The sequence below is a fragment of the Solenopsis invicta genome, chromosome 2, assembly GCF_016802725.1.
Source record: "Solenopsis invicta isolate M01_SB chromosome 2, UNIL_Sinv_3.0, whole genome shotgun sequence".
Taxonomy (NCBI): Eukaryota; Metazoa; Arthropoda; class Insecta; order Hymenoptera; family Formicidae; genus Solenopsis; species Solenopsis invicta.
Window position 1 is genome coordinate 13,111,430 of NC_052665.1, and position 27,737 is coordinate 13,139,166.

The following is a 27,737-nucleotide window of genomic DNA, read 5'->3' on the forward strand; positions in this document are numbered from 1 at the left end:
TTTTGGGAAATATTCTATATTCTTATTTAACCTCTTGCGTCATGGTGGGACGCTTAGCGTTCCACCCTTTTTCGCTTATAATTAGTTTTTAATTATTTTGGTGAATTTCTTGAGTTCTCTCTTGTTAAGCATTAGTTTCTTTGTTTTTATAGAATCTCATAGATTCCGTAGAATATAAATGTTTAAAAAAAGTAAGTAAATTTTGATTTGCATAATTACTATAACTAAACAAGTAATCAAAATTTGTACTTTCTTTAAAGGGGAAAAGCATTTTCTATTGAACTATTATCAATGTCAAAATGGCCATTTAGTCATTCATTTTGAATATTCTCAAGTATTTTGAGAATTTTTTACGAAACAACTACGTTATTTTTTTATTATAAATTTTATTATAAATCTAAAAATACATGGAAAAATCGATATTTTCTACTGTAAATTCAACTAAATAGTTTGAACATTTCTTTTATAATGGTGTTCTATGAGTTTCTTGAGTCAATCCTAATCTAAGATTAAAGGTTATTAATTCCTAGTTTTAAAATCCAAAATGGCAGGATCTAGTATGATAAATAAAAAATAAAAAAATATTCTTATTGTATTAAAATTTAGTTTCTGAGTTTCTTGATCGCTCATCCGAATCTGAGAACAAAAATTTCGATTACCAAAAGTTCTAGATCGCAAAACCGAAATGAACAGAAAAAAAAATAGTTACATTATTCTTCAACTTGTTTTACGAAGTTTTTTTAACTGCCGAATGTCAAAATTTTCGAAAATCAAAACAGTTACAAGAAAATAACATGTATTATATATATTCTTGTAATTATTGGGCCTCTCTCTCCCTCTCTCTCTCTCTCTCCAGTCTGATATTTTATTTTTTATACTAATTTTCATAAAAGTTAAACAATTTTTGAATTATTAATGCACCATATTGGATCAGTCATTTAAAATTTTAAAATTCTGATTTAAATATAATAAATGCAAATAATGGAATAAATTATCACAATAACAGTTATTGATATAAACAGAATCGAGTTACATATGACTTTTTTATTTTCTGTTTATAGAAATCGTAAATATACCTACTGTTGTTCTAAAAATTTTCAGTTCCAATTGTCGAAGAAGATGTCGGCTGTGTCACGTGTTTGCTACGATCACAAATAGAACCGAACAGTCATCACACGAAAGTCTCGCCATAAGAGAAGTCAGTGCTGCCTCTAAAGATTGTCGAGAAAATTAAATTCATGTGCGTAGTAATGTAATTTCAGATCTTGTTGCTAATCGAATTACGTAACTGTAGTTTTGACGAATATTGGCGCCGAACGGTTGCTTTACATTTCGAAGATGGAGTATTATAGTGATTCAGAAGAGGTCAGTGACAAAATCGTGTAAAGTGATGTTTTTATACACCGGTCACGTTTTATCATGCAATTAAATTTAAGCTGAAGCTTATATTTATAATAAAGTTGTTTTGTTAATCTAATCATGTTTATTTCTCCTTGCTACTATTTCCATTAACATATCTACACATTTTTAAACACTTTTAAAAGTATTACATTTAGTACAAATATGCAAAATATACATAGATTTTTATCAAATACATTCATTATTATTATATGCTATTTATATAAAACTCTGGTTCGAGATTTTTTTATTAAGATAATGATCGGTCTACATGGAAAAAGAACACTAATCAACAGAGTAGTTTAATTGAAAATAATCTTATTAATTCAATGACAGCTTTAACTCTTGAGGCCCATAGTCAAATTTCGTGTTCATCGATTTCTATCGGAAGTTTTCCGAAATTTTAAAAGTAATTAAAATATACATTTTACTTTTTCCAAAAGAAATTTTTCAAATAGATATTTATTCTAGAAACTAACAAGAGATTTTTAAGCTTTACCATGCTCATTCCGTTTAACTATATCACTTTAATTTCTGTTTTATAATTTTTTCTATTTTATTTGTGAATGTTCATCTATTGGATCTTCTTCTTCTTTACGTTTATGAAAAGCTCTTTCTTCTGTTTCTTTTACCTGTCAAACTTAAAATTTACGTATTGACGAAAGAAACAGGATTTATAGCAAATCATTCTGTCTATTTAACTTTATGTGTATGTTAATTTTTAAGAAAATATTTAATTGGTCAATTTCTCTTTAATTGCGGATAATTTTTCAGACGATTGTCAAAGATAATATCCATGAAATGAATTTAAAAGCGGCGATCAGTCGCTGCAAGAGTTCCGGACTCGTGACGAATACGGCCGAAAATAACGACCGCGTCTGCCAGAAATAACAGAAAAAGTGGGAAAGAGAGAAAAAGAGATATTAACGCCGTGATTTCCGCGTATGTCGCAGCGTGATTGGATCATTCGTTATTCTAGCTCTATACTCTGATGTTGGTATTCGCCGATATTTCGGTCGGAGATCGAACACGGAATGTGGGACGAAACTTCATAATGGGGCACGCGTAGTACGGCGAAATACGTATTCTAAGTTAAGATTACTAATAACTTCGGAATGTAAACACTTCTGATTAAAGTGATTTAATAATTAGTCACTGATATTTCCTAGTATTCCGCTTTTAGCCGAGCGTGTACGTTAATGGCACGTTCTATTTTATCCAGATCGATCGTTAAGGTAACCCACTTTCTTTAATCCTTTATGTACTGACTTGAAAGTCGTATGCATATATATATGTATATATAGTTATTTTTATTTATTATTAAATTATTATATACCTTTTATCGTCTATGTCTTAAGTATATTATGAAGAGGTTTGCTGCTTCTCGTAAATATTTATAAGTTCTTCAAAAGCTATGAGAGTAATCGGTTCCTTGATCTTAGATTTTACCATTCTCAAATTAGTTTAAAGAGAAATTATTTAAAACTGTCTCGAGGAGTTTTTGAGATTTTTTGCGACAAACGCCAAACGTCATACTTTGAGTTGTCAAATAGGAAAGAAAGACGTCGTGTCAAACGAGGTCACGTTTGGCGTCCGACCAAGGCTGCAGACAAATAAATTATGACCTTTTCTGTACGATGACTCGATTTACATCTTCATTTCAGATGCAAATCTGAATATATTTTCCTTTTACGATAAACAAAATATTAAAAAAAAACATTCTAGTTTTCTTCATTAAATTGTTACCCAAATAGCAACGTGTCTCTGTATTGTTATTGATATATTACTTGCACCATAATATATATTGCTACCAGAACTGCACCAACTCTACATTTTTTTCGAGAGAAACCAAATTTTATTAATTTTATTAAAATTGAAAAAAAAATGGAATGGAAAAAGAAGTGGATATAGAGATGCGGATGTGGAAATGAACGAGTTGTGTTAGTCATACAAATCCCGGTTAATGCGAGAGACAGGCTCGAGTGCCAACTTCGAGATTGTGTGACGGAGAAAAGATTTGAATACCAATGTCTTATTTGACGCCCACGTATCGTTGACATTGGTCAGTGGCGCGTGTATTCATGTAGACGCACGTGCGAGAGTTTCACGCGTGATCTTTCGACATATACTTGATGTCGCGAATACTTTGACACATGAAATTACTTTAAATCCAACTTATCGTAGTTAAATTGTATTATTCTTAAGTTGTATAATTCAACATACATAAGTGCTCAATGATAAATTAACCTCAAGATTTAAATAAAAAAAATACTGTGCATAATAATAAAATAATTGATTATATAATATATATTAAATTAACATAAATAAAGAGCTTTACATTTTAATACTAATAAGTATGTATAATAAGTAAATATCTAAACCGTTGTTAATTTCTATGGCTTTTATCTCTCTTTAAGATTCGTCTGTAATACTACGATAAGTTGCATCATAATTATTTGTTAAGATTAAGAATAATTATAATAATACTTTATCACATTTTCTTTAAGTGTAGTTTGCTCATAGAGTTAAAAAGAAATATAATAAAGTTGGCGCAATGCATAAATGTAAGCATTCAATTAAATTAAATTTAAAAGCAAACTCTAAAATTTTGTAAAGTTTTATTAACTTTGGTCGTATGTCTCCTAATTTTTGTTAGAAATTCATACACTAAGAAATATTATTTTAAGTACACGTACATGTATTTTGATTTTAACACACAAATTTTTTTAAATTAATTATTCGTCTTTAATTGTACATTCTTAATCTGTAGATACGATTGCATGAGAGGACTTCATTAAATTACTGCGTTTCTGTATTAGGCTAGGCTAGTGCAGAGGTGCTATTCGAGCAATTTTACGACTTTAATTTGGCTTTACTTACATAAGTCCATCAACATAGATTCTCCTAATTACTTTGAAATCTGATGTGGCGTGCCAAAAACAAACGTCGTACGTACTTCGTCAGTTGGAGGGAATATCGACTTTATACACGCGAAAGCTCTGAATGCTGATTGTGTCCTACAAACAACATCGTCTCCAACTTTAGATATCAGGCTTTCCAAGAGAAAACAATTCCATAAAACGCTACTGCTAAAACAGAAGGAGTAATAAATTGTAAACAATATAACTTTTAAAATCCCGCAGCAAATAACAGGAAGACCTAGTTTAAGTCAAAGAAGATTCTCCCAAAGTTTATTTCTCTGATGTGTTTACAAAGATAATTTATCGTTTCTAGATATCGATTTCACAAGTTCCAGCTTTCGGTTGTGTTGGATGAATGCCCTCTCATTTCCCACGGATTCATTTATAGCACGCACATGGTCGACCTCTGATCTTCTAGTATGTTGTCCTAGGTTAGGCTATACTTTCGTTGCTTTTGCTGATTGTGATTTATTGCATTCCTGGCGCAAGCTTTTTTTACTTTAAATGATCAAGGAGAACGATAGAAACCGCGGACGGGTTCGTTGCCATGGGGAGGGTCATCGGTAGGATAATTTATAGAATCTTCCACGCACATACGCGACGATCGTTATACGGCCTCTGGAATTTTAAATAGCATATTTATAACTCCGGATCTCTAAATTTATCCTGAAGATTTTAGTCGCAGATATCATTCTAAAACTGACTTCTCCATCTTCCATCTTCCTTGATTCACAAGTAAACGAATAAAAGGAAATTATTTTTATTAAGCAGTTTTCTTTATTATTTACAAAATAAAAACAATTTTTTTTAACTGATGTTAAAAATATATGCTTATAATATTGTAATGAGATTTATTTTATATCCTAAATTGACAAAATTACAAGTTTGAATCAAGAAACAAACAATTCGAGCAAAGAGCTTGATGTAATTAAGAAGACAATTATCAAAAGAGAAAGTACAAGTGTAAAAACAATTGTCTTTTTTAAATATGAGGAAAGATTTAATTTTATAATAATTACTTAACAATATACAAGTATAAAAAAATTATTAGAACGTTGAAGCTTTTATTTGAAACTAATTTTTTCTTAATCTTTCCTTCTTATTTCCTACAATATTTCAAGAATGAATTGGTTTTAAACGCTGCCAAAATATAAAGCATTATTAAGACAATGGATTTTAAATTAGTGCGTTTCTTCAAGAATAAATTCCATTGCAGATATGCATCCGCATTTTTGGACTTATAATGCAGCTACGAAGGTATAATATAATGACGTATTCGTGTATGCGTTTGTCGATGAGAGCAGAAACGGATCTAATTTTGGAGCATGTTTCAGGACTGAAAATGCAGCATCGTATGCGTCAGGTTCTTGAAGCTCCTTTTATGGATGGCCATCACGATCATTGCATCTTTGCGTGGCATTTCTCACGAAATGAATATTTACGCACGTTAGATCTGCGTTCAAAGTTAAATTCTCGCGAGAACGTCATAAGTATAAGTAGTAGAGAGTCATCAATTCCGATATAGGTATCCTAACTCAGCAAACAAGATGACGTCAAATGACGTCAAACAATGTCTTATTGACGACAAAAACGTCATTAAGATATTAAAACATCTTTTGACATCATCTTATGTTTACTAAAAAAGCGAAACTTTATTTCTGGAAAAACTAAACATTATACTTAATAAACATTGATTAAAAAATGACCTGTTTAAATAATTAAAGAAGTAAAAATCTGTAACTCATCTATGGCTTGTTTCTACATATATAAAATCAACTAATATATTAAAAAAAATTTTTTTTTAATGCAATTTTAAACTAAATTTAAATTAAATTGGGATGCAATGTAAACTGGTACATCTGACAAACCTCAATAAAAATGACTATAAAATAATAAATTTTATATAGAATAAAATAAAAGACACAGTATTAGGAGATTTATTTATTAAGTCAGTAACCTCATCTAATGTTTATTGTTGTGCTACATGTTGTGTCTTGCGAAACGACATAAGATATTTATATAAATCGATAGATGTTTTATGAAGCAAAATGCTTCTTAAAAATTGTCATATACATTAACTTGTAAATATTTTGTAAATAATTCAACAAAAGAAAAACCAACGAAAATGTAGCATTCTTGCTTACTATGTTGATTTTGGAGTACATTTGTTATCGGACATTCGTTTTTGCTTATTTTATGAAAATTCAATTGTAAAATTCGAAACGATATTATAGAAACTGCTGTATCATTTGATAAAAAAATGTTTCCTAATTTATATTTATGTGTTCACAGTTTTATTTTTATAGTTTTTATTTAAGAAATACAATTGGTGCGTCGGTATTGGCAATTTTTTTCTAACATTAATATAAGCATAAATAACATTGTTACAAATTTTTTTTCTTAAATTATACAGCTCTTAAAGTGTAAATCACTTATAATTTTTGGATACCTTCTGTCTTTTTTTCTTTGACTTAATTAAGATATTAATTAACAAAATAATTGAAGTTTTACTGCTAAATACTGAATAGTAGATATACACAACTTGTCGTGATAATTACATAGTTTCGTGACTGATAGATAAAGTAGTAAATGACACGCACGACGGAAAATCCACAAATCTATCCGATCCCTAGCAGACAAATTAAGAACACGGGGAATATTTGTAAGGTGTTTTATCAACGTGGACTATGTCGCGTCCTCGAGATTTATGCGTATTCGAGTTCACGCGATTCAGCTCGTATATCGTTCGCCTGTCAGTGACGAATAGTCGTCGGTCAAAAGTTAATTTGGGAGATTAAATTCGGGTTGTGCTGTTGAGTACACGTTGTATTCGTTGCTCGCTAGACACATGTATTCAAGTTTCATGCTAATTTGGGGGGACATGCACGCGATTCGATATAACGCAATGCTAATCGATTTATGACCCTCTTGCAACATCGACATCGATGTTTTCATAAATTTACTTGCGATCATAATCCTAGGTTGAAAGTAGGTTGCTCTAATGCGTCGTAAATTAAATGACTTTCAGGATTTCCTTTTTAGAAATTAGAAATAAAAATTTTAATATTAAATACTTATGTCATTGATTATCATTATACTGTATTTTTTACAAAACTAAAAATATACAAAAATTAATAAGTTATAAAAATTTGTAAAAATTCCAAATTATCTTTGTTTTTATAAAGAATAATGTATTTTATTTTATATATTTTTAAATATTAAAATTTTTTGCAGTTAAAATTAATGAGAGCTTTTATTTTACGAGAGAAAGAGCGGTAGAAATAAATATTTAAAATTACAAAGCTACGTGTCTGTAAATCCAAAATGCATATCAAATATTTTTTTCATTAGTATAAAATTAAAGATTTTTGCTAAATTTTAAAAGATTTAAAGATTTTATACCTGTTTTATCAGTGAATTAAATTATATTAGCTAAATTAAGAAACAAAGATTAGGTGCATTTAAAGGGCTATTTTCTTGTATTTTTTAACATTAAATTTTTTCATTATTCAAACAATTAAGAATTTTTTTATGGCGATGGATATAAAGTGATATTCCTAGAAATTTTAGCATATCGTTTCTCAAGCGAAGTGTTATTGTGATAAACAAACGGAGATGAGTGAGATCCGATCCGATTTTGAGAATTGATTCTCGAAGGCAGAATGAAATGAATGGATATATGCACGCGATTGATAAATTATCATTTCCGGTGCGAGCAGAAGGTCATCTGGCAACCAATCAAGAGTCTGGGAAACGTGGCAAATATTTCGGCCCGCGCCGAAATATCACAGCAGGGTGGGAGCCCTTGGGACGCCGTTGGTTTCTTATAAAAAGAGACGTGAAGCGTCGCGACGCCGTCGTATTCGCGCCGACAGTGTCGAGTGAACTTGGTACCGCAGTACCGGAAGTGGGAGTAGGGTGTCGATTCAAGATAGTTTCTATACTACTTAGGTGAAACTCGCTTCCCTTATTATACGTCGAGCATTATTTGCTTGCGGTTCTATTGGATTAATCACGACACTATAATGTCTTCAGTAATGTATGTGAGTATTATTGAAAGACCTTCGGCTACATATTGAGAAAGGGATTAGCAATAGCATTTTGAAATAATTAAAAATTAAATTTTTTTGAAAATTTTCGGACGAAGAATTATGAACATGAACTTTTTATAAATAATAGAAAATTAAAATAAACGAAAATGATTTAAGATGGGGGGAGGAAGGATGGTATTTTCACCGATTGGAATTAGTGTTTTATCTCTGAAAGACAGTGCATATATTATTGATTGATATAGTTATAAGTATAGTATTGAAACAGTAAGATTTAACTGAGAAAAGATTTTGAGACAAAGGATTTTAAAGAAGGATGCTTTAATACATCTTTACTGAATTATACATATCTCTTTATATAATTATTTTAAAAATTACATAATTTAATAAAATATAATTGTAATTATAAAATAAATAATTACAAAAGCTACAATTATAATTTAAGAAAATATATTTATAATATAAATCACTGAAAACACTTTTAAAAACTTATTTAAATTTGTTAATCTTAATTATCTATGTATTATATCTTTATTGAAACACTTTTTATTTTGAAAAAATGAGACAATTTGGATTTACAGAATTTTTTGTTAAAATACAATTTAATTAAAATCTTTTACCATCTGGAACCTTAAAATGTATGAATGCGCGAATGAATGTAACTACATATATGTGACTGTGAAAATTTGTCAAGATGCCATTACGACGTCATTTATGGTCAGGGTCAATTCTTAGGCTTAGTTTGGCAGATTCCCAGAAATTCCTGTCCCGTTAGGTTCCGAATAACTCGACTCTGTGCAATCTTCGTCGAAGCTTGAGTACAAAATTTTGCAGAATATGTATTTTATGTCCTTATTTTTCCTCTCCTTGGTTATTCAAATATGAAACTCTACAAAATACTTTGCGCAAGCCATTCATGTCCTACAAGATGTTTTCTGACTTATAATGTCTTAATTAATTTTAAATAATAAATTAATTATTTACGTGCTTTTCCGTTTTTAAAGGAATCTTTGGGAGCCAAGGTCGCTATGTTCAACCAGTATGCCAACAAACATAAAGATAAGCAGAGTAAAAATCCGTTCACTTCTGGTCTAAATATCGAAAAGCCAAAATTCTCGAAGGAGGAATATGGCAGGTATATGAAATTTAATGTTTATCAAGTTTGTCAAGTATTAATATAATATAAATTATACTATACTAATTTATAATTAGCTAATTAACTTAATTATTAGTTATTAATAGTTAATAATATTAACTTGCTTCTTTCAGACCAGAAGCAGGTTCCTTGTCCGATATACGCGGTCGCAAAGCAAACGCTCATGTCTTGAAGGAAATTCTGGAGCTTTGTGAAATCATTAGCCAAGAAGGCACACCCTGCCGAGATCAACCAGACGTAATTGGCATCACGTTCGGCGATATTTTTAATATTTATACTAATATTAGCAGCAAATGCGTAGGACTGCTGTTGAGAGCAAGGAAACAGAAGTATTTAGAATTTGAAGGCGAATGTCTGTTTCAGGTAACTGGATGAATAATATTTTTAATATTTAAACGTTTTCTATTTAATTAGATATTAATGATTTTCATGCAGATTAATTGTATTAAAAATTGATAATCAATTTACCGTGTTTTTAACATAGCAGCTGTTACTTTATGTTACGTAACATAAATTTTATTTTTTCCGCAGAGGAGAGACGATGATGTACCAATATTTTTAGTCAAACCCATCGAAGAAATTCGTCAGGAATACAGACGACGACTTGAGGAAACTCAATATGATGCACTGGATAGTTAATGCAAATTATCGTTGTTTCTATTACCGGTTTTTACAATCGAAGGATCCTCTATTTATCCATTTATATTTCACAGTAATATGAATGAGACCAGTATATATGTAATTTGTATTTGACTCGCCGGTTTTGTATTTTAAGAATGATTGCGGATCGGTGTAAATATTTTCGCGAGTGGCGCAAATGAGATACGTTAATGTGACAATGAAACGCTATTTCATACAATTTTTATAGAATATATTACTGAGGCTGTCGACTATGTAAATATCTGATGCGAAATAAATAATTAATATCTCGTACATTTTATGATTTTTAAAGATATCGCGATTATTTTAGTAAAATAGTATATTTTTATCTAAACGTATTTTATCTAAAGATATTTAAGGAATTTTCCAGCTTGGAAAAGTGAAGAGAAGTTATGTGATTTTTCATATAATATAATAGAACAATCTATAAAATTTTTATATTTTTTGATAATACTTTAAGAAATGATACATACATCTTTTAAGTCCTTTCAATTCTTAATAATTCTTTAAGTCATACATGTAGCTTTGAAAATTCTCTTCTGTTACTGCAAAAACAAATAAAATGAAAAAAGAAATACACATAAAATTTATATTATTGCGTGATGTTGCGCCATTTTAAACTCTTTGTAAGATTTCTTTATCTTTTGCGTGCGTAACCCTCCACAGTTAGATATTTTCTTATCTCGGGCATCAGCTGCAAAAGCAAATACAAAATATAAAAAAAATGGGAGGGAAAGAGCTAGTTGATTTGATAAACGTAGTTTACAGTTTACTTCCAATAGTGAAATGACGCAAATAGGATCTCAGGGCATAGGTCACCAGTTAGCATATTAATGTTACAGTTGTATACACGCACCAAATTGGATAATTTACTGCATAATTTACTGTTAAAAATTTACGTACTAAAAAAAACTTTGATGAAAAATTAAAATATAATAGTCTGATACGTGTAATTAAATATTGAACTGGTTTAATTAATTCTTGTCTAAAAAATTTTGATAGTTGGCAAATTATATCTTTTGTTTGTACAACTGAATAATTGTTCAATTGATCCCCAGTGGTTGATTGTATCGGACTAAATTCTTAAGTTTTTTAAACAAAGTTTTTTCCACGTGCATATAGCCTTAGTGGTTCTACGAATACAGTAGATGAATTGTTTAGTAATTTGTTTATTATCACGTGGCTAAGCTGAAATGTGTGTGTTGTTCCGCCTTTTCTAATATTCTTATACAAATAAATTTATTTTAAACCTAAACTTAAATTCTTTATTTTGTTCGTTCATAAACCCGATTATTTTAAATTAAATAGAAGAATAAAGTACAAAAGTATACATGTGTGTGTACTTAAAATACTAGCTAAAAGTAGAAAATGTATTATAAAACTAAGTGAAGATAAAAATGTATTGTAAAACGCAATAACGATAAAGAAGTAATAGTGAAATGGGAAATAAGTAATGACAAAATTGGAACTACTTCATTACATTCGTTCATTTGTCTTGGAAATAAAGGAAGCATTGCGTCTCTATTTCGAAGTTACATTCCGCAGTTTTCATACATACATCAGTTTCTGATCAGTAGTGTCATCTTCACGTTCAGGCTCGAACCTACATTCCTCGTATGAATGTAGGTTCATCAAAATTTTTATATTTTATTTGCAATTAAATTACTTAAAACCCCATACAGCACAAAATATTTAAAAAATATTTTAAAAGTATTTTGTATAAAAATTTAATATTTTAAAAATATTTTATAAAATATTTTTAAAATATATTTTTATGTCCGCTAGATCTTGTAAAAAAAAATATATTCAAAGATATTCTGAAAATAATTGGCAGAAACCTTTTTAAAATATTGTTAAAATATTTCTCATAATATTTTGTTGGATATGATATAAAAAATATTTTTAAAAACATTAACAAATTTTAAAAATGTTTTTAAAAATATTATTTTTATTTTTTAAAACCTTTAAAAAAAATATTAAAATTTTTTAAAAATATTTTTCATAATATATTTTTAAGAAATATTTTTTGGAAATATTTCATAATATTGTGTGCTGTATGAGAGCACCCTTTTTCCTAAGACTCAAAGCTATTTTAGAAAGTTATTTAAATAAAATTGCAATTTAGATAAATTTATTCTCAACATTTGATTTTACATTATGTAAAAGGAATAAAGAACCTCCTAAAATAAAATTATAGTCCTACATATTTTCTTTTCATTTCAAGCAAATTTTTAAATAATAACTAATTTTTGAGAAGGAAAGGAAAAATGTGCACAAGGAAAGTAATCGCATAATTTATATTTGTATATACAGTCACTTTACAACGCGCACTTTGTTACACAGTGTAGCTCGATTACTTTAGGTCAGCGAACGCCAGGTGATCTTAGTAAAGACGATATCAAAGTAAAAAAGAAAAATTAATTAATTAAGAAGGGCGTCCTGCCGCGTATATCTCTCGCGCGGAAAAGATGTGCGACGACGCTAAAATGGGATATTTTATGTCCGTCCAAGTGGAAGCTTTCGATAAAGCTTCTTCAACGTGTTGCAGGACAGACCAAAGCCTCGTATTCTCATTGTACATTCAGAGCCTCTGACTGAATTTCGCCATGAATTCTCCTGTCGAGCTCGATAAAGCTCGTGAATCGTGAACATTTAGATTTCGTCGTACTGGCTAATTGTCATCTCTAATGCTGAACAAGCAGTGAGAATAGGAGGCGGATTCTTTCGCACTTTCGAAGGCAATAAGTTCGATATAACACTCGATGATGCGCGAATATATTTCGATCATCAAAAAATGTACACGCCTTCCGAGAAAAAACATCGATCGTAGGGTCTCTATCTCTATACTGGCAGTAGCGTTAGTCGTATATTGCAACGGAAGCCAACAACATGTGTCTCCTTTCTTCCCGTCCGCGTCTTCCTTCGACTCGGTCAAAGCGCAATTTTGTTTTACTAAATAAGTTTGCTAAAAAAGTTTCACTATAAATATTTATCACGCATTATTATAATTTCAACATTTTTTTTGTAATTTATATACTACTTGAAAAACTAAATAGATCCAAGAGAAAAAAAGTAAAAAAGTAGAAACGTATCTTTAAGAATATCAAAAATTTCTAGATATATAATTCGTAACAAGTGTACAAGTCGAGTCTCGAGAAGCGCATTTATAGTCTTTCTTCTCAGTTTTTCCCCTCTACCTCGTCTCCGATTATAAATGTGAGCAAAAATTGCGATGGGATAAAGATGTTTAACAATTGCCTTTTTCTCCGTTGAGTCTCTCGGTTCTCGTTTGAAGATATAGTTCGATATGTTCGACGATAAGATAAAAGGGGAGGATAAAAAACCTTCCAAAAGACAAAAGTTCGCGTGTCGAAAAGAGAGGGATATGTGCACGGAGATTGCGCGCGATTGATATTCGCGTTGCTCGCGGATATGGTTCAATTGGACAGCGATCGCGATTGATCGATAAGAGCGTCGTATTTCACGATTTTAATTACACTGTGGAAAGCCGCGCGGCAATTCTTAGGTATTCTTTAATATATCCCTTGCGTTTTACATCAATTCCTGGCTCCTCACGAAGTAATTAGAATTTTCATGAAATACTACAACGTATGCGTAAAAAGAATGTTCGAATGCGGGTCGAAGAAACCCGAGGATGTTCGCCGCAATTTCATGTAAGCGTATTTTCTAGACCGCATATTGATCCTCCACATTTAAGCGCCAAATACGGATGTTTTAATATTTTGTTTATTATTTTATAACGAAGAGAGATGGCTTTCCATCAGCCTTATTACCATTCAAATAGATACACATTTAGCGATAAATGTCGGATGTCAATATGGGCTGAAATGAATGGGGCTTGATTCACACTATCAGGGACGGATTTAATTGAATTGAGATATTGAAACGTGTCTCGGAAAAAGTAAGGCTACTTTCGCGCTTAACATATCTATAAGAAAATAATTTTACGCTAACTTATACAATCCTATATATTATTATATATGTACTTTATTACTACATTATTTATACTCAATTATAATTCTGTCGTATTTTTAAACTAAGAGACGCATTAATTGCAGAAAGGTCGCTGATACCGACATACCACTTTGTTTTTAGATGTTTCTTAATCAAGAACTGAAAACTTTGAATACATATACGATCGTATATAAACTAGAAAGTGTCTTCTAGTTTGTCTAAGATAATGTAGCAGTTTTCATAATATTTTGAATTTTACGATAATCAAGTTAAAATAAGCAACAATGAGCGTCTGACAAAATAAATCCCAAAACCAATATAGCAAGGGATAATGCTACATTTTCTTTTTCTTGTTCTTTCACATGAATCGTCTGTATAAAATACTTACAAATTTAATATACATGAGGATTCTTAGAATCCTTTTACTTCGATGTAAAATGTTTTTTGTCGATTTATACAAATATTTTATATTTTGTTTCACAAAATGCAACAAGTAGCGCGACAATATATAAAGATTATATTAGATTATTAATTTAATAGATTCATACTGTTGTGCTTTTTATTCTATCCTATATAATTTTTATTATTTTAATCCGTCTTATTAACAGGTGTGCCAGGTTACGTGGCATCCCAATTTTAAAATCGCATTATAAAAAAAATAAGAAAAAGAAAAATAAATACAATAATTTTATAACGCTACAAATGTGTAAAATGAAATAATATTATCAATCATTCACTGTTGTTCAAAATATGCAGTTTTCAAAAAAAAAAAAAAATTGTGTAAATTTCATTCTTGTTTTAAAGAGTTTGTTTTTTTTTCAGATTTTATATAAAAAAATTGAAATTATGAATTTTTATTTCTTTAATAATCTAAGATTGTATTTTTATTAGTATTAATAAAATTCAATGTTTAATTTCCGAAAAATAAGATATTGTTTTGGAAGACCTATGTCGGTATTAACGACTTTGCTTTACTTATTTAATGAATATTAATTATCTAATAAAATTTACATATAAATTCAAAATTTTATCATTATGTCTATTCGATTAACATAAGTTCACTTACGCAATTGTCTTATAAAATTAAGAAAAAATTATAAAATTCATCTTATAAAATTAAAAAACGCAGTCTTACATTATGATATCAATCTTATGTATATTACACATAAAAAAATCGAATTACCTATCCAAAGTATGTGTTTCGTTTTTTACTCTTTTTATATGTTTAAGTCATCATGTCTTCCAGATTGAATTTTCATGATTGAGGTTGGACATGCATCTGTTTGTTAACACTGAGTCAATTGCAAAGCGTCACTGAGCCCGTAGTTTGAATCAAGCCTTCTGTACATTGTCTCCGGAGATGTTAACAACGACGATCGATATGTGTTGCGATCAATGTGTTGGACGTTGCGTAGTTTTATCAATCGCCCGTTTGACGCTCCTCACGGAAGCGAGCAATCGTTGTTTCCTTCTGTGTAACTATTGCGGCATTCGCCAGTATACTCGCGGATTATATTGCGATCACTATTACATAGCGTTTCTTAAGTCGAGTTGCATTAAGTTCGATTGCCAACAGTGCAATTTTATTCCAACAACTTCTAGTTTAGCGTTTTTTTTTTTGGTTCTTTGCAACAAACGTTTCTTTCGCTTTTTTTACGTTTTTTAAAATTGTTTTTTATATTGTTTTTTTTAGAGTTTTTTTAATGCGTAGCGTGTTATGCTTAATTCCGTAGATACATTTCGTGTCTGACTACACGCTGAGTCTTCTACTGCGTTCTCGAGCTTACGCTTGATTAATTAATACAATTATTTTCGCGTTCGATATTGGAATAAATTCGCTATACGTTTTTTTTTTGCACGCGAAACGCACATTTGTACTAATCAACCCGTTTTTTTTCCCGCGGGATTAGCACAACGTTGGCAAGCGAATAACGTCACGACGCTCGCAGCAACTAAAGTGGATTACGGTTTCTCTTGGTGGTAGGAAAACAGTGAAATTCGACGGTGTCTTTCAACGTCACGCGTTATCAGGGGCTTGGTAGAAACGCGCGTTGTTGAACGTGCCAGTGTACATACATACCACGTGATATATATCTCGAGGGGGCCTTTCGCGCCTCTCTGCCATGATCTTATTTCGACGACGTTTACGTGACCGGAAGGAAGCGTTTCCGCCGCTCGCGCATCGCCGGCGGTGATCACGTAAACATCCGCCGAACGTTTCCAGCCTGTCCTATTCCACCACCTTCTCCGCCCGTTCGCGTGTCACTGCCGCGAGAACCGCGAGATTGAGAATTGACGATTTTTCCCTGAAAAAACGAAGAGCTCTCTCTCTCTTCGCGTTTCCACCATCTCCCCCACGAATTTTTCGAACGAGATAAAAATATCTTTGTAAGCTATTCTTTCGAGATTTTAGCTACAGCTTTTTTTTAACAATTTTATTTATCGTTTACATATAATGGCGCACTTTAGCATTTTGTTCGCGGAAAGGGACAGGGATGGAAACGTTTGGTGGTCTCTCTAAATTATCAACAACGGTTGCATACAAGGTAAGAACGAGTTTCACGTCAATTAACTTAGGCGCTTAGCTATTTCGTTCGAAGGGAAGAACACGTTCACATCATTAGCTCGACATGCGTGCGTGTGGTTGTCCATATATTGTATATGTATATATATATATTTATTTATATTTATTTATTTATGTATATGCGTGCATATAATGCGCTTTCTTGAGTCACGCAAAAAATAAATGATGCGCATCGCGAGCATCGTTCGAAGGCTAATCCGTGAATTGGTTACGATAATTAGGTCGTTACGATGATTCTTAGGTCCGGTTATAGTATGGTACACTCTAAAACGAATATTTAAATTCGTTATTTAGCAGCGCGTGTGGAATTATTTACAAGTTCACTCGCGTAAAACTCTTCTCTTTGCCTCGTCTCTCTTTTTCTCTCTCTCTTTCTCGATGCGCTTTCGGATGCGAGTTAACTTCATCGGGGATCATTACCGCTATGACGGAAAATTTTGAACTGTATTCCGCCGTACACGCAGACGAGCAAGGCGTTAATTGGCGTTCCATTCGCGTTCAAATTCCGATTAATAATCAGTGTGACAAGACCAATCGGATTTCCTAAAAATAATATTGAAGCAGCGACGAAAACTTGAAATCAAATTTGATGGAATTATAACACTCGATATGTCATCAACTTAATTTACTGAATCGCTGTATTCAACTAATATGATTACGTAATTTAGGATATATAAATTGTAATAATTTGAATCGAATATTTTCGAGAATATATTGTAATAACTACTGAAATGATATATAATTAATACACTAAGAAAAAAAAGTTGTTAAATTGACTCAATTTTTCAACTTGATTAAATTTCTTCGGTTCAAGTATTTACGCATTCAACTCAAATACATAAAATACTTGAACTTTAATTTAAGCCTTTATACATTTAACTTGATTACATACATACTTAAATTGAAGAAATTTTAATCAAATTGAAAATTTTAATTAACAACTTTTTTTTCTTAGTGCATGCTGTTTTGATATTCTATAATGAGAATTGAAGCCGCAACGTCTTAGAGAAATAAATGAGTGTCCAGAGTTAGCAATTTAACAATTGCTCATTTCTTACAACATAGAGAACGGTTTGTCAAAAAATGTGATATTTTCAGAACTACGATTCGCGAGAGATTTGAACGGTCACGGATCGCGCTCACGCTGGCCATTGTCAACAGCGTCTGTCCACGTAAATCCCTTGAACCCCGATTTACGTCCATTGAATGGAATGTAGAATCCTTTGTATATAAGTGGTACGTATAATATATATATATATTTATATATAATATATTTATTCTCTTGCGCATTTGTAAAAAGCTTCCCCTACCTAAAAACAACAGTGTCGTGTGAGTTCGTCTACTATACTGGCGATAAATCAACAAGTCCTTTAAAATACATATTTCCTCTATTCCGGGGAAATCCACTTTAAATTCATTTAAATCTCTCTACCGAACACTCAAACATAACACCGATTTATCAATTCTTTCCTCGTTTTTCTTTTTCCCTCCCCCTTCGCTACTTCGTGTCGTCATCTCGTCGTTTCTCGCCGCCTGCGTGCGCTTTTTAGTCAGTCTTGGCATCGTAAAACGTTTAAGTGTGTGCATCAGTACAACTTATAAGTACAGATTCTACAACGGGGCCCGCTTTGAGCGGACCCCGCTCTTCTTCCTCTTTCGCTAAAATCCGCTAAACGCCGCTCGCGCGCGTTCGCCACATGCGTATACAGATAGATTCATACATACACATACATATGTATCAATATGTATATTAATCTCATCATCTTAAAAATATATTATTGTCTTTCGATGAAAACGTAGCACTTAATTTGCTCCAGTTTCTCCCCCTCCTCCGTCTCTTCTTTCATCTGTTAACGCGATGGTGATCTCGACGACGAGCTCTGGTATCTGAATATAAACGCGTGAAATAATCGCGTGGCGATCGACCCCTGCGACTAGCTTCTTATACTTAAACCTCGACGTGGTCGGCCGCGAATAGCGAACGGTCAAACGCTGCTACTACAACTCTCTCTTTGAGTACTTTTCTCCTTATCCCTTATTACTTATTTATTGGATGGCTCTATGAGAAAGCAGTATTCGCCAAGTTTCTATAACACGCCGATGAACTCTTAATAGTGCCCGCACCTTTCACATGCGATAGAGTCACGGTTCTCTGACTTCAGCAGTGTAATCGTCTCAAGCGGACGATCCTGCGTTCTAAAGTGAAAGTACTTTGGTTCTCGTTCTGGCTCCGGCCTCATTCGGACGTTTAAGCTTCAAACGACACTATTACCGATTACAAACCTGAATTTCTTATCTTCACTGTTTCGGAGAGACATGGGTGCTGTCTAAGAAGGTCCTGGTCCTATCTCGGGTTTAATTTTTGTTCTCACAAAAATACCACTAATGACTTTTGAGAATAAAAGTTTTCAGGAAAGACAGGAAAAACAGAAAAAAACATTTCTGGTCCTGTTGCGACAGTCATCTTATAAGCAACACGACATCAAATTTTTTTTCTCTGAGTGGAATTTCCGATGGTTTTATCTGTAGTTGTATAAGAACTTCGTTCTTCTCGGGAATATGATACCATGGGGATACAGCTTTGCCTTTCCATGAGACGCCAAGAACCCACTCGCGTGAACGAGGACCATCTCTTCGCACAACTTTGGCAGGAATCAACACGTCGCTCGGTCGGGTTGGACACGATTCTTTCACACTTTGTCTCGACGGCGAACTTCGTTGCACTTTGCGTTTAGTCTGTTAATTCACTTGGGAACACCAGAGACGTCTTTCGAGTCTCCAACGGCGTGGGGTGAGGTTGACGATCGTCAGGATACGTTATCGTACTTGTCGTTGTAGATATTTAGGCGATCGTCGATCTTGGTCCGCCGCATGCGATTCAGATTCGCGTTCGTATCGCGTGATCAACTTGTCGTCGTCGCCGACGACGGCGACATCATCGGGTCGATGAGGTTCTCTGATATCGACGTCGCGTTGACGATCGTCGGATTCGGGGTTCGTTATCATACATCGTTGTCGTGGCAGAAGTCGATCTTCCGTCTGGCGAGCTGCAGCCGTCGCTTGTCGACGATGAAGTCCGTCACGCAGCCCTTGATGCCGCGATGACTGGGCTTGCCGCCGACGAAGATCTTACCGTTGGTCGTCAATAACGTTGTTTCCATCGAGACCTTGACGGGCGCGTTCTCGTCGATCTGGATCGTACATGCCTTTCGTCGTCGGGACGCTCGGATGTGATGGAAGACTCCATCATCTACTCTCTCCTACATTCACATCAATAATAACATGTGAGATGCATAAGCATTTTGGAGAGGCAAGCATATTAAAAAAAATATTTTTGGAGAATTTTTATTGCATTATGTTATAGAAAAAATACAGTTCCTTATTAATTCCGCAAAAAACGGTTCCTTATTAATTTTACAAAATATTGAGATGTGTTTGATCATACTCAATAATAAGAAATACATTTTCTGCCTGTGCTTCTAGAAACACTTTGAATCAGACGGACGTTTTATAAGAAAATTTTATATCAGTAATTTCAATAATTTAATATTGTATTAATAAATTTAATAATTTAACGTTAATAATTTTACAGATATAATTCTTTAATTTTTATGCACAATTTAATTTGAATGCACAAAGCAGACAAAGAAATATTGTATAAAATAATTTGTAGAAATAAGAGGAAGGTGGAAATAAAAAGGAAAGATGAGAAAATTAATTAAAATGGCCGTAGAGAGTAGATATAAAAAAGGAGAGTGTGATATCTATTAAATCAATGTGATAGCAATAGAGCTTACCTTGCTCTTCACGGATATCTCTTCATCAATCTTGCTCTTATAAGTGAGTACCACGTGACCGTCGTGCAGAGACAAAAAGAGGTGCTCCATCTTTCCTCTTCCCACCCACGCGATAAGACCTTCGGGATGTACCGTCCTTAGCCGTAGCTCAAACTTGTTCGATTGCTGTCCTCTGCGTCTGAACGAACGTGTTCGTAATTAGAGATTCATTAAAGAGAAAATTTCAATTTCAAAGCTAAGCACATGCTAATAATAATTCACACTACTATGTATCTATATGCTTCTACACTAATTAAGGTATTTTCTATACTAATTGTAAGATACGCTTAGATGGGAAATTAAAAAAATAATAGAAACAAAAAAATTATAAAACAGAATTATAAAAGAAAAATTCTTTTAAAGACTTTTTATCCAGCTTTGCTGGCTCTTTTTCCTTTAAATTTAATTAGCAAAGCAAAAAAGAAATAAGATTGCGAATATTACTAAAATAATGCTCTCAATTGTCAAATATGTAATATGCGAGAAGCGTGTCGTTGATAATTAAGAGTTATTGTAAGAAGCTACCCATCTAATTATATCCATAATTATGTTACGTCAATTCTACACCAATTACATTCCTTATTACGCAATAAAATAATTGGCTCCGGAGTCTACGGTAACTGCCAGGGAGGTGATTATCAGAGATTGTCGTATGACATTACAAGGCGCTAGCAGGAAAGATCAATGTATCTCTCAAACGAGTACATTACAGCCATTCTGTCCATTCTTTCTAGAAAACTTACTCCGTATAATCATAACTGTCGTACTCGTAGTCGACGTCCTCCTCCAAATCGTAGTCGGAATAGGACTCCTCAAAGTACTCGCCGAGGGTAGTGTTAGTCGAGTTAGTACTAGTTGGTGGTTACATAATCAGAAGGTTAGTGACGGTAGTCGTTAGTCGGGAATGCTAATTAGTCTAGTCGTCGAGCGATCGAGGTTACTAATCTCAAGTGTACCTAATCGAACATCCTAAAAGATGTGCCGATGCGATCTAAAGTTTCGATCGTCGATTTTTCGTTTTAGCCGAATGTCACTCACCTTCTTCCAAAGCGATGTTTGAACTGCAGGAAGTTATCGCCCTCAAAGCGTACAGGCCGCTCCGATATCTCGGTACCGGACACATCGTAGCCCGTAACTGAAAGAAACATTTAAATGATAACTTAAAAATTTTTTCTGTAATTATAACATAACAATGTAATTAATTATTAACAAAGTAAAATGTATTTTAATTTTTTGAAAAGCAAAATAAAAGGTAAGAAAATAATATATTTAAGTATATGAGATTATTAAGAGATTTATTTTACTATCGACTGTGTATTAATACATGTATCATAAATGTGAGAATATAATTAAAATTACCTTCAAAATTTTTTTCAGAATTTTTAATACAATTTTAACATAAAAATATTCAAAAAATTTTATATGTTAAGAAATAATTAAATTACGAGGAAAAAACTTACAGAATTCGCAATGTAAGCCATTGTAACCACTAGCGCATTTGCAGAGGTAACTGTTCAGGAGCGGTAGGCAGACCCCGCCGTTGTGGCAAGGGTTCTCGTTACTGGGACATGGTAGACCGTCGTAAATTTCCGTATTGTGTTGAGTAACATTCACGGCGAGATTCTGATATGTTTTGCCATTTACCATTAGCCTCTGCACGGCGCCTACTAATCCGGTCCAGGCTCCGGACAAGCGATGAACTTCTCGCCAGTGTCTATGGAAGCAAACAATCGCGATCATCGTTTGTTGCTTCGACAGTACATCGAAGACGTGTGCTTATTTCTTTACGCAGTCGTATATACGTATGGCAGATATTTTTATTATGTTTTATTTAATTATAAGTGTAACAATATAATAGCAAAAATCTGGAAAGTTTAGAGCTGAGAGAACAAGTAAAAAAATTCGAGATAATTGAAATAACAAAAAGTATAATAAATAGTGTAATTTAATAAAGATATCTCACTTGACGCCACCAACGTAAAGCGGCATTTCCAGATTCAATTCCGTGAGAGGACTTCCAGACAATCCTCTGGCGACGGTTCCGTCATCGAGCTGAAGAGCACCCTCTCTGCCGAGTCTGTTGATCCTCACGCAGTGCCACATATCCCGACTGACCGGATCCGGCGACGTGATGTTCGCAATACCGCTACCGAGATTGAATCTGAACTCCAGCCTGCCATGAACCAGATTCAGACTAATGAAGTCGCCCCTGCCGTTATTCAATTGGCCATTGTAAAGCAGGAGACCGTCGTTCGCGTGCGTGAGAAACCATAATTCAATGGAGAACGCTTTTGCGACACCCTCCAGACAAGGCAGCTCCAAATATCCGTTCCCGTTCATTTCGGGAATTAGCAATTCCGTTAGGTCAGCGTCCACTGAAAAAATAAATATGATATAAAATAATTAGAAAATTAGCGATAAGAGAGAGAAAGAGACATCAACATATTCTTTAATAAAAATATATTAAACTATTAATATTTTTTGTACGTTAATAAAATGAAAAAACATGGTTGGTCAGCAAACAATTTCTTTTTCCAAAAATCTTGCGAGTACTTACGGATTTCGCAGTGCTCGCCGGCCCTACCGGGAGGACACTTGCACACGTATCCTCCCTGCGGCAAGATGTCGCAGGTGGCACCGTTCTGACAGGGCTCGCCAATGCACGGATCCAAAGATTCCTCGCAATTTCTGCCGGTGAACTGCGGCGGGCATATGCACTTGTAATCTGACTGTTCGTACTTCTCTACCGCGTAATTTCCGTGATCGTAATTTTTCTCATATTGCAGCTCGGAATCGTAATCACTTTTCCTCGCATTCTTCTTGGTTCTTCTCTGGTCGATGGACGTGCAGTGGGAACCTCTGCACCTGACTATATTCACCCCAACACTTTTGCCATTACCACCTCTGTTGTTTCTGCTCTTACCCCTCTTCTGTAATCTCCTGCAATCCCGGCTGTTGCATAGATCCTCCTCGAAGATCGGTTGACACGTCGCGCCGTTCTGACAGGGCAGATTGGCGCACGCATTGTCGCCGCATTCCTTCACCCGATAACTCTCGAGTACGTCGCTATTGTCACGACCCACATGGAGATCTATGTTGTTTCGATTAATTTTCAGTTTGCGAATGCAACCGAGAAGGCCATGGTTGGTGCCGATGTTGTCATAGACCCTGTTTAGAAATTTGTGATCGTATTTAGTTCTGTTCTTAACGTTAAATCTTCACTGTAAATTGAGAGAGCTTTCTCAATCAAAGCGGCAACATTTACAAATCCTCTTTTAAAAACAAAAACTTCCTAATAACATTAAAACATCTTCCTTGATTTGTCTGATATCAAACATTTGTAATTTCATTACTTTTTTCATAGACACCAAAACCAGTTGTTTAAAAAATTTTAAATCTAAGATTGGAAAACATAAAAATTATATAAATTTGGTAAAATTACTAATTTTATATGAAAAAGCCCTTCATTTTTTTATTCAATACATCGTTTACAAATATTACTTAGAGTAATTAGTCGGCATGTTTCCGATGAAGGTGTCTTGATTCAGGTCCAAAGACTTCAGCATTCCCTGACTTTGTCCGGCTACGTCTTCGCCGTCGTTAAAAATCAACACTCCGTCCTTGTGATATCTTTTAGCCGCTACTCTATGGAAGGTCTTCATGGTCACCCTTTCCGATGACGTGAGCACTACAGGTCCGTTTCCCAAGTTATATCTGAATTGCACATACCTGAAGCACACAATCATTCATGAGCTCTACGAATTAGAAGCATCATTTATTTGATCAACAGCGCAGCGTTTATATCTTCTTTTCTTGTTTTTGCATTTTTTGTCATTGGCAAACAATTACGTGAAAACAATTCCAAATAACTAACTTGATCACTTTGATATTTAAAATATGTTATAAATATAATTATATTTTATTCTTGAAATTAAATTATAGAGATATGAGATAAAATAGTTGAATCACATTGTATATATGTTGCTTTCAGGAAGCATGGTTTTTGAAACAATCGTGATGAAAGATACCAACCCGTCGACAATGGCCAGCGAGACAAAGTCGCCGGTGCCATCGTTTTTCTGCTGATTGTACAGTATGATTCCATTGTCCGCATATGTTTTGAACTCAACCTCGATGCTGAATTTGTGATACGCTTTCAGTCGCTTCATCCTGACGTAGCTTTTGCCGTCAAAGGAAGGTATCTCGTAATCTCGCTTCTTGATCTCTACGTCGCATAGCAGCCCGGTGTAATTTGGTCGGCAGATACAGACGAAAGTTGCGCTGGGTAAGTCGATGCAGGTCGAGGTCATGTGGCAGGGATAAGAGAGACACGCGCGAAATTCCTGAGTCGGCGTCACCGGAACGTAATTAGCTGACGAACGATTAAGCAAAAATTAATCTTCGTCTAATCACGATAACATTGATAATTCATGAATGAAAGTCGAGCTTTTGAACATCAGAAGGTTTGAACGAATTAAAAGTCAGGACAGCAAACTTTCTTAATTAAATCGCTTATTAATATTTAATTTTATCCGTTATTATTAATTAATATTCGTTTGATTAAACAGACTTATATTGAGAGAAAAGAGTGGGTGCAATTAATTTAACTATAATTCATAGTTATTTTCAATGTCAACTATATATTTATAGTTGTTTTAACTATGCAAATTATAGCTATCAGTCATTATTACATTAATAGCAAATGTTAAAAAAATAGTTATATTCATTATAATTATGATCATATTTATTACAAAAATGTTAATTTTATTTTTATTACCTGTATCCTGATATTTTATTATATTTATATTTAAAATTATCATAACTTGTAAAAAATTTTTTCATAATTAGTAGAACTATAAAAAAATGTTATTATTACTAATTACGTTATAGAAATAATAATTATAATAATTATAAAAACAAATTTTCTTACCAATTATTTTACCATAAAATTATATTCAGAAATACCAAACACTTTTCTCATGTCAATGTAATAAATAATAAAAATTGTTAATACGAGACGGTAGTTGATACAATGTGAAAAATTCAAAAGTCGTATATTCAAAGTGAGAATTAAATTAATTGAAGCTTTTTCTGTTTTACCGAAGCATTCCTGCCGATCGCTGGTTTCCGCGTAGCCCTCGGAACAGATGCAGCCGCCCTTGGAGCATTCGCTGTTCGGTATGGTGCAATCCTTATCATCGGTGCAGAGATCACCTAGTAGAGCGGTGACCACTCGAATTGTCGCCGGTGTCGGTCGATACACTGCAGCCACTCCTGAAAGTTACATTTTTTATTATTCTCATCATTAGAATACTTAAAAAAATCAATAATGGTCCGAATTTTTATTAGTAAGAAGCACATTTTAAAATTATCCCAGATTTTCGAGATAAAATTGTTTTCTACGACCATCTGACAATGAGAAAGGTAAAAAGCTTTGATATAAATTTACAGCAGCGAATAAAGATTATATCTACATATACTAGTTCATTGAACCAATGCCAGTTCATTGAACTCTGCAAGTAGATGCGCAAAGAATCATGAATTATTTAACGTGAATGTAGAATTAAATAAATTTCTACAATTTTCGCGTTGCCAAATTATCACGCCACGTTTCAAGCATTGCAAGCAATTTTGAAGCATTAACGTTTTGATCGTGTTAATTGACAATCAACAATAAATCAATGCGGTTAATAAAGTAGTACACGACACATCACATTATAAATTTATCTAGTTAATTATCAATTTTCCCAGTACAATGATTTAGTAATCAGTTTTATATCTTGAAATGTTTCAGAATCTTTAATAAGAATTGTATATATAGACTCAGAAAACACTAACAGAGTTTTCTTGAAGAAAATAAAACTTTTTTTTTGTGTTTTTTTTCTCATTCTTCTGAAAGAAATACATGAGGTGGCTCATAAAGAATTCTCAGAAAGGGACTTTTCTTTTTTACCGTGTTTCAAGTTATCTCTGTCGATGGTGATGGTTTCTTGATGAGCTCGGTGGGTGTAATAATATCTTGGGTCCGGCTCCGGTACCAAGAGATGCCGCGTGGATTTGGACAATGGAGAAATGGCGGCCGCTGGTTGAGTGTACTGTACAGCTGTATATCTCTTAACGGGGAAGTCCGTATTAACCATGGGATCGTCTGAAAATGTTCGTGAATTCCGGTTCTCCTATTATTTTCCCTTCTCGCGTTCTCCATTGAAAGGTTTCGTTTATTTCAAGGCTTGTAACCAAAAATATATAAGAGATATATTTTGTTCCTCAAACGCGGTCATTTCATTCATAATAACAATTCAAATTGATAGAAAGAAAGATTATTATTAAACGCATTATAATTTTGATTGTTACATTATTTTATTTATCATGTATCTACATGTACGATTACTAGAAGAGAAAAGTTATGTTCAAAAATATTGGAAAGATTAAAAATAGAAAATAATGCTTTAGTAGGATAAAGAACATTATCAAATCGGTCAAAAGCCTTGATTATAATTATAACTAAACCAATCATTTATGTTCTTGTAAAAGTCGATTTTAATCATCGTAACATGGCAATATAACTAACCAAACAGGATTCGCGTTTTGTCGCTGCGTCCTATGTGTGTACGTGTGTGTATGGCATATGAAATTCCATTATATAAAAAACGAGGAAATAATTAATTTTCCTCATTAAAAGTTATAACGATGGTGACACCCCTATGAATATATATGATTATAAAACTATAACAGAGAAAAGTTTTCGCTCTGCTTGGATCTCTGTTAATTAATTTCCAGATAAAGCTTTGATACTTTTTTTTTACAGGGAGAATATATAAAAAAAAAATTATTTCTTTATTTTGTTTTCGTAAACAAATAAAAAGTATACGATACAGAATTGTAGCATATATTTCATTATTAATATTAAAAATCAAATATAATAGTATTAATAATAATATGAAAAAGGTTACATATGATGAAGAAAGTCTAAATGCAAAGAGAATAGGAAAAGAACAAAATCTCAGTTCAGTATAGATTAATAATTCTTACTCAAGCACGAGTTATTCTCATAGGTGAATCTATGTTTCTGTTTGTGCTTACGAAAAATCTCAGCGACGGGAGAAGTTTCTGGAGTCGCTCGTCGAGTTTTCTATAATGATTTAAGTTGCGATCTTG

The 27,737-nt window shown here is 33.0% G+C and overlaps 2 protein-coding genes across 12 annotated transcripts in view; one reads left to right on the forward strand and one right to left on the reverse strand.

Annotated features, from left to right (window-relative positions):
- The first annotated feature begins 998 nt into the window (after positions 1 to 998).
- On the forward strand, positions 999 to 10,457 carry LOC105207559 (actin-binding Rho-activating protein-like). Of its 2 annotated transcripts, none has more exons than XM_026131062.2 (4): positions 999 to 1,365; positions 9,373 to 9,503; positions 9,638 to 9,887; positions 10,056 to 10,457. In XM_026131062.2, the coding sequence occupies exons 1-4, from the start codon at positions 1,339 to 1,341 to the stop codon at positions 10,161 to 10,163; spliced, it is 516 nt and encodes a 171-aa protein (XP_025986847.1). In that variant the 5' UTR covers positions 999 to 1,338; the 3' UTR covers positions 10,164 to 10,457.
- Positions 10,458 to 12,467: 2,010 nt separating this feature from the next.
- The window catches only part of LOC105207562 (agrin), a 731,430-nt gene continuing 716,160 nt past the window's right edge, over positions 12,468 to 27,737 (reverse strand). For 8 of the 10 annotated variants that reach the window (XM_039458553.1, XM_039458551.1, XM_039458537.1 and 5 more), the window contains 11 exons: positions 26,533 to 26,727; positions 25,680 to 25,853; positions 24,612 to 24,951; positions 24,081 to 24,308; positions 23,137 to 23,747; positions 22,543 to 22,954; positions 22,040 to 22,293; positions 21,618 to 21,714; positions 21,323 to 21,430; positions 20,541 to 20,718; positions 12,468 to 20,003 (listed from right to left, as the gene is read on the reverse strand). In XM_039458553.1, the coding sequence (XP_039314487.1) occupies positions 19,746 to 20,003; positions 20,541 to 20,718; positions 21,323 to 21,430; positions 21,618 to 21,714; positions 22,040 to 22,293; positions 22,543 to 22,954; positions 23,137 to 23,747; positions 24,081 to 24,308; positions 24,612 to 24,951; positions 25,680 to 25,853; positions 26,533 to 26,727 (2,855 nt within the window). In that variant the 3' untranslated portion in view covers positions 12,468 to 19,745. The remainder of the gene's footprint in view (positions 20,004 to 20,540; positions 20,719 to 21,322; positions 21,431 to 21,617; positions 21,715 to 22,039; positions 22,294 to 22,542; positions 22,955 to 23,136; positions 23,748 to 24,080; positions 24,309 to 24,611; positions 24,952 to 25,679; positions 25,854 to 26,532; positions 26,728 to 27,737) is intronic. The other 2 variants (XM_039458534.1, XM_039458542.1) reach the window with 2 other exon arrangements.

Excerpts from the sequence above, each read along its gene's own strand:
- LOC105207559 (XM_026131062.2), top strand. The coding sequence starts at position 1,339 with ATGGAGTATTATAGTGATTCAGAAGAG. Across the intron at positions 9,504-9,637 it reads TCGAAGGAGGAATATGGCAG|ACCAGAAGCAGGTTCCTTGT; the intron begins GTATATGAAATT and ends TGCTTCTTTCAG. Across the intron at positions 9,888-10,055 it reads AAGGCGAATGTCTGTTTCAG|AGGAGAGACGATGATGTACC; the intron begins GTAACTGGATGA and ends TTTTTTCCGCAG.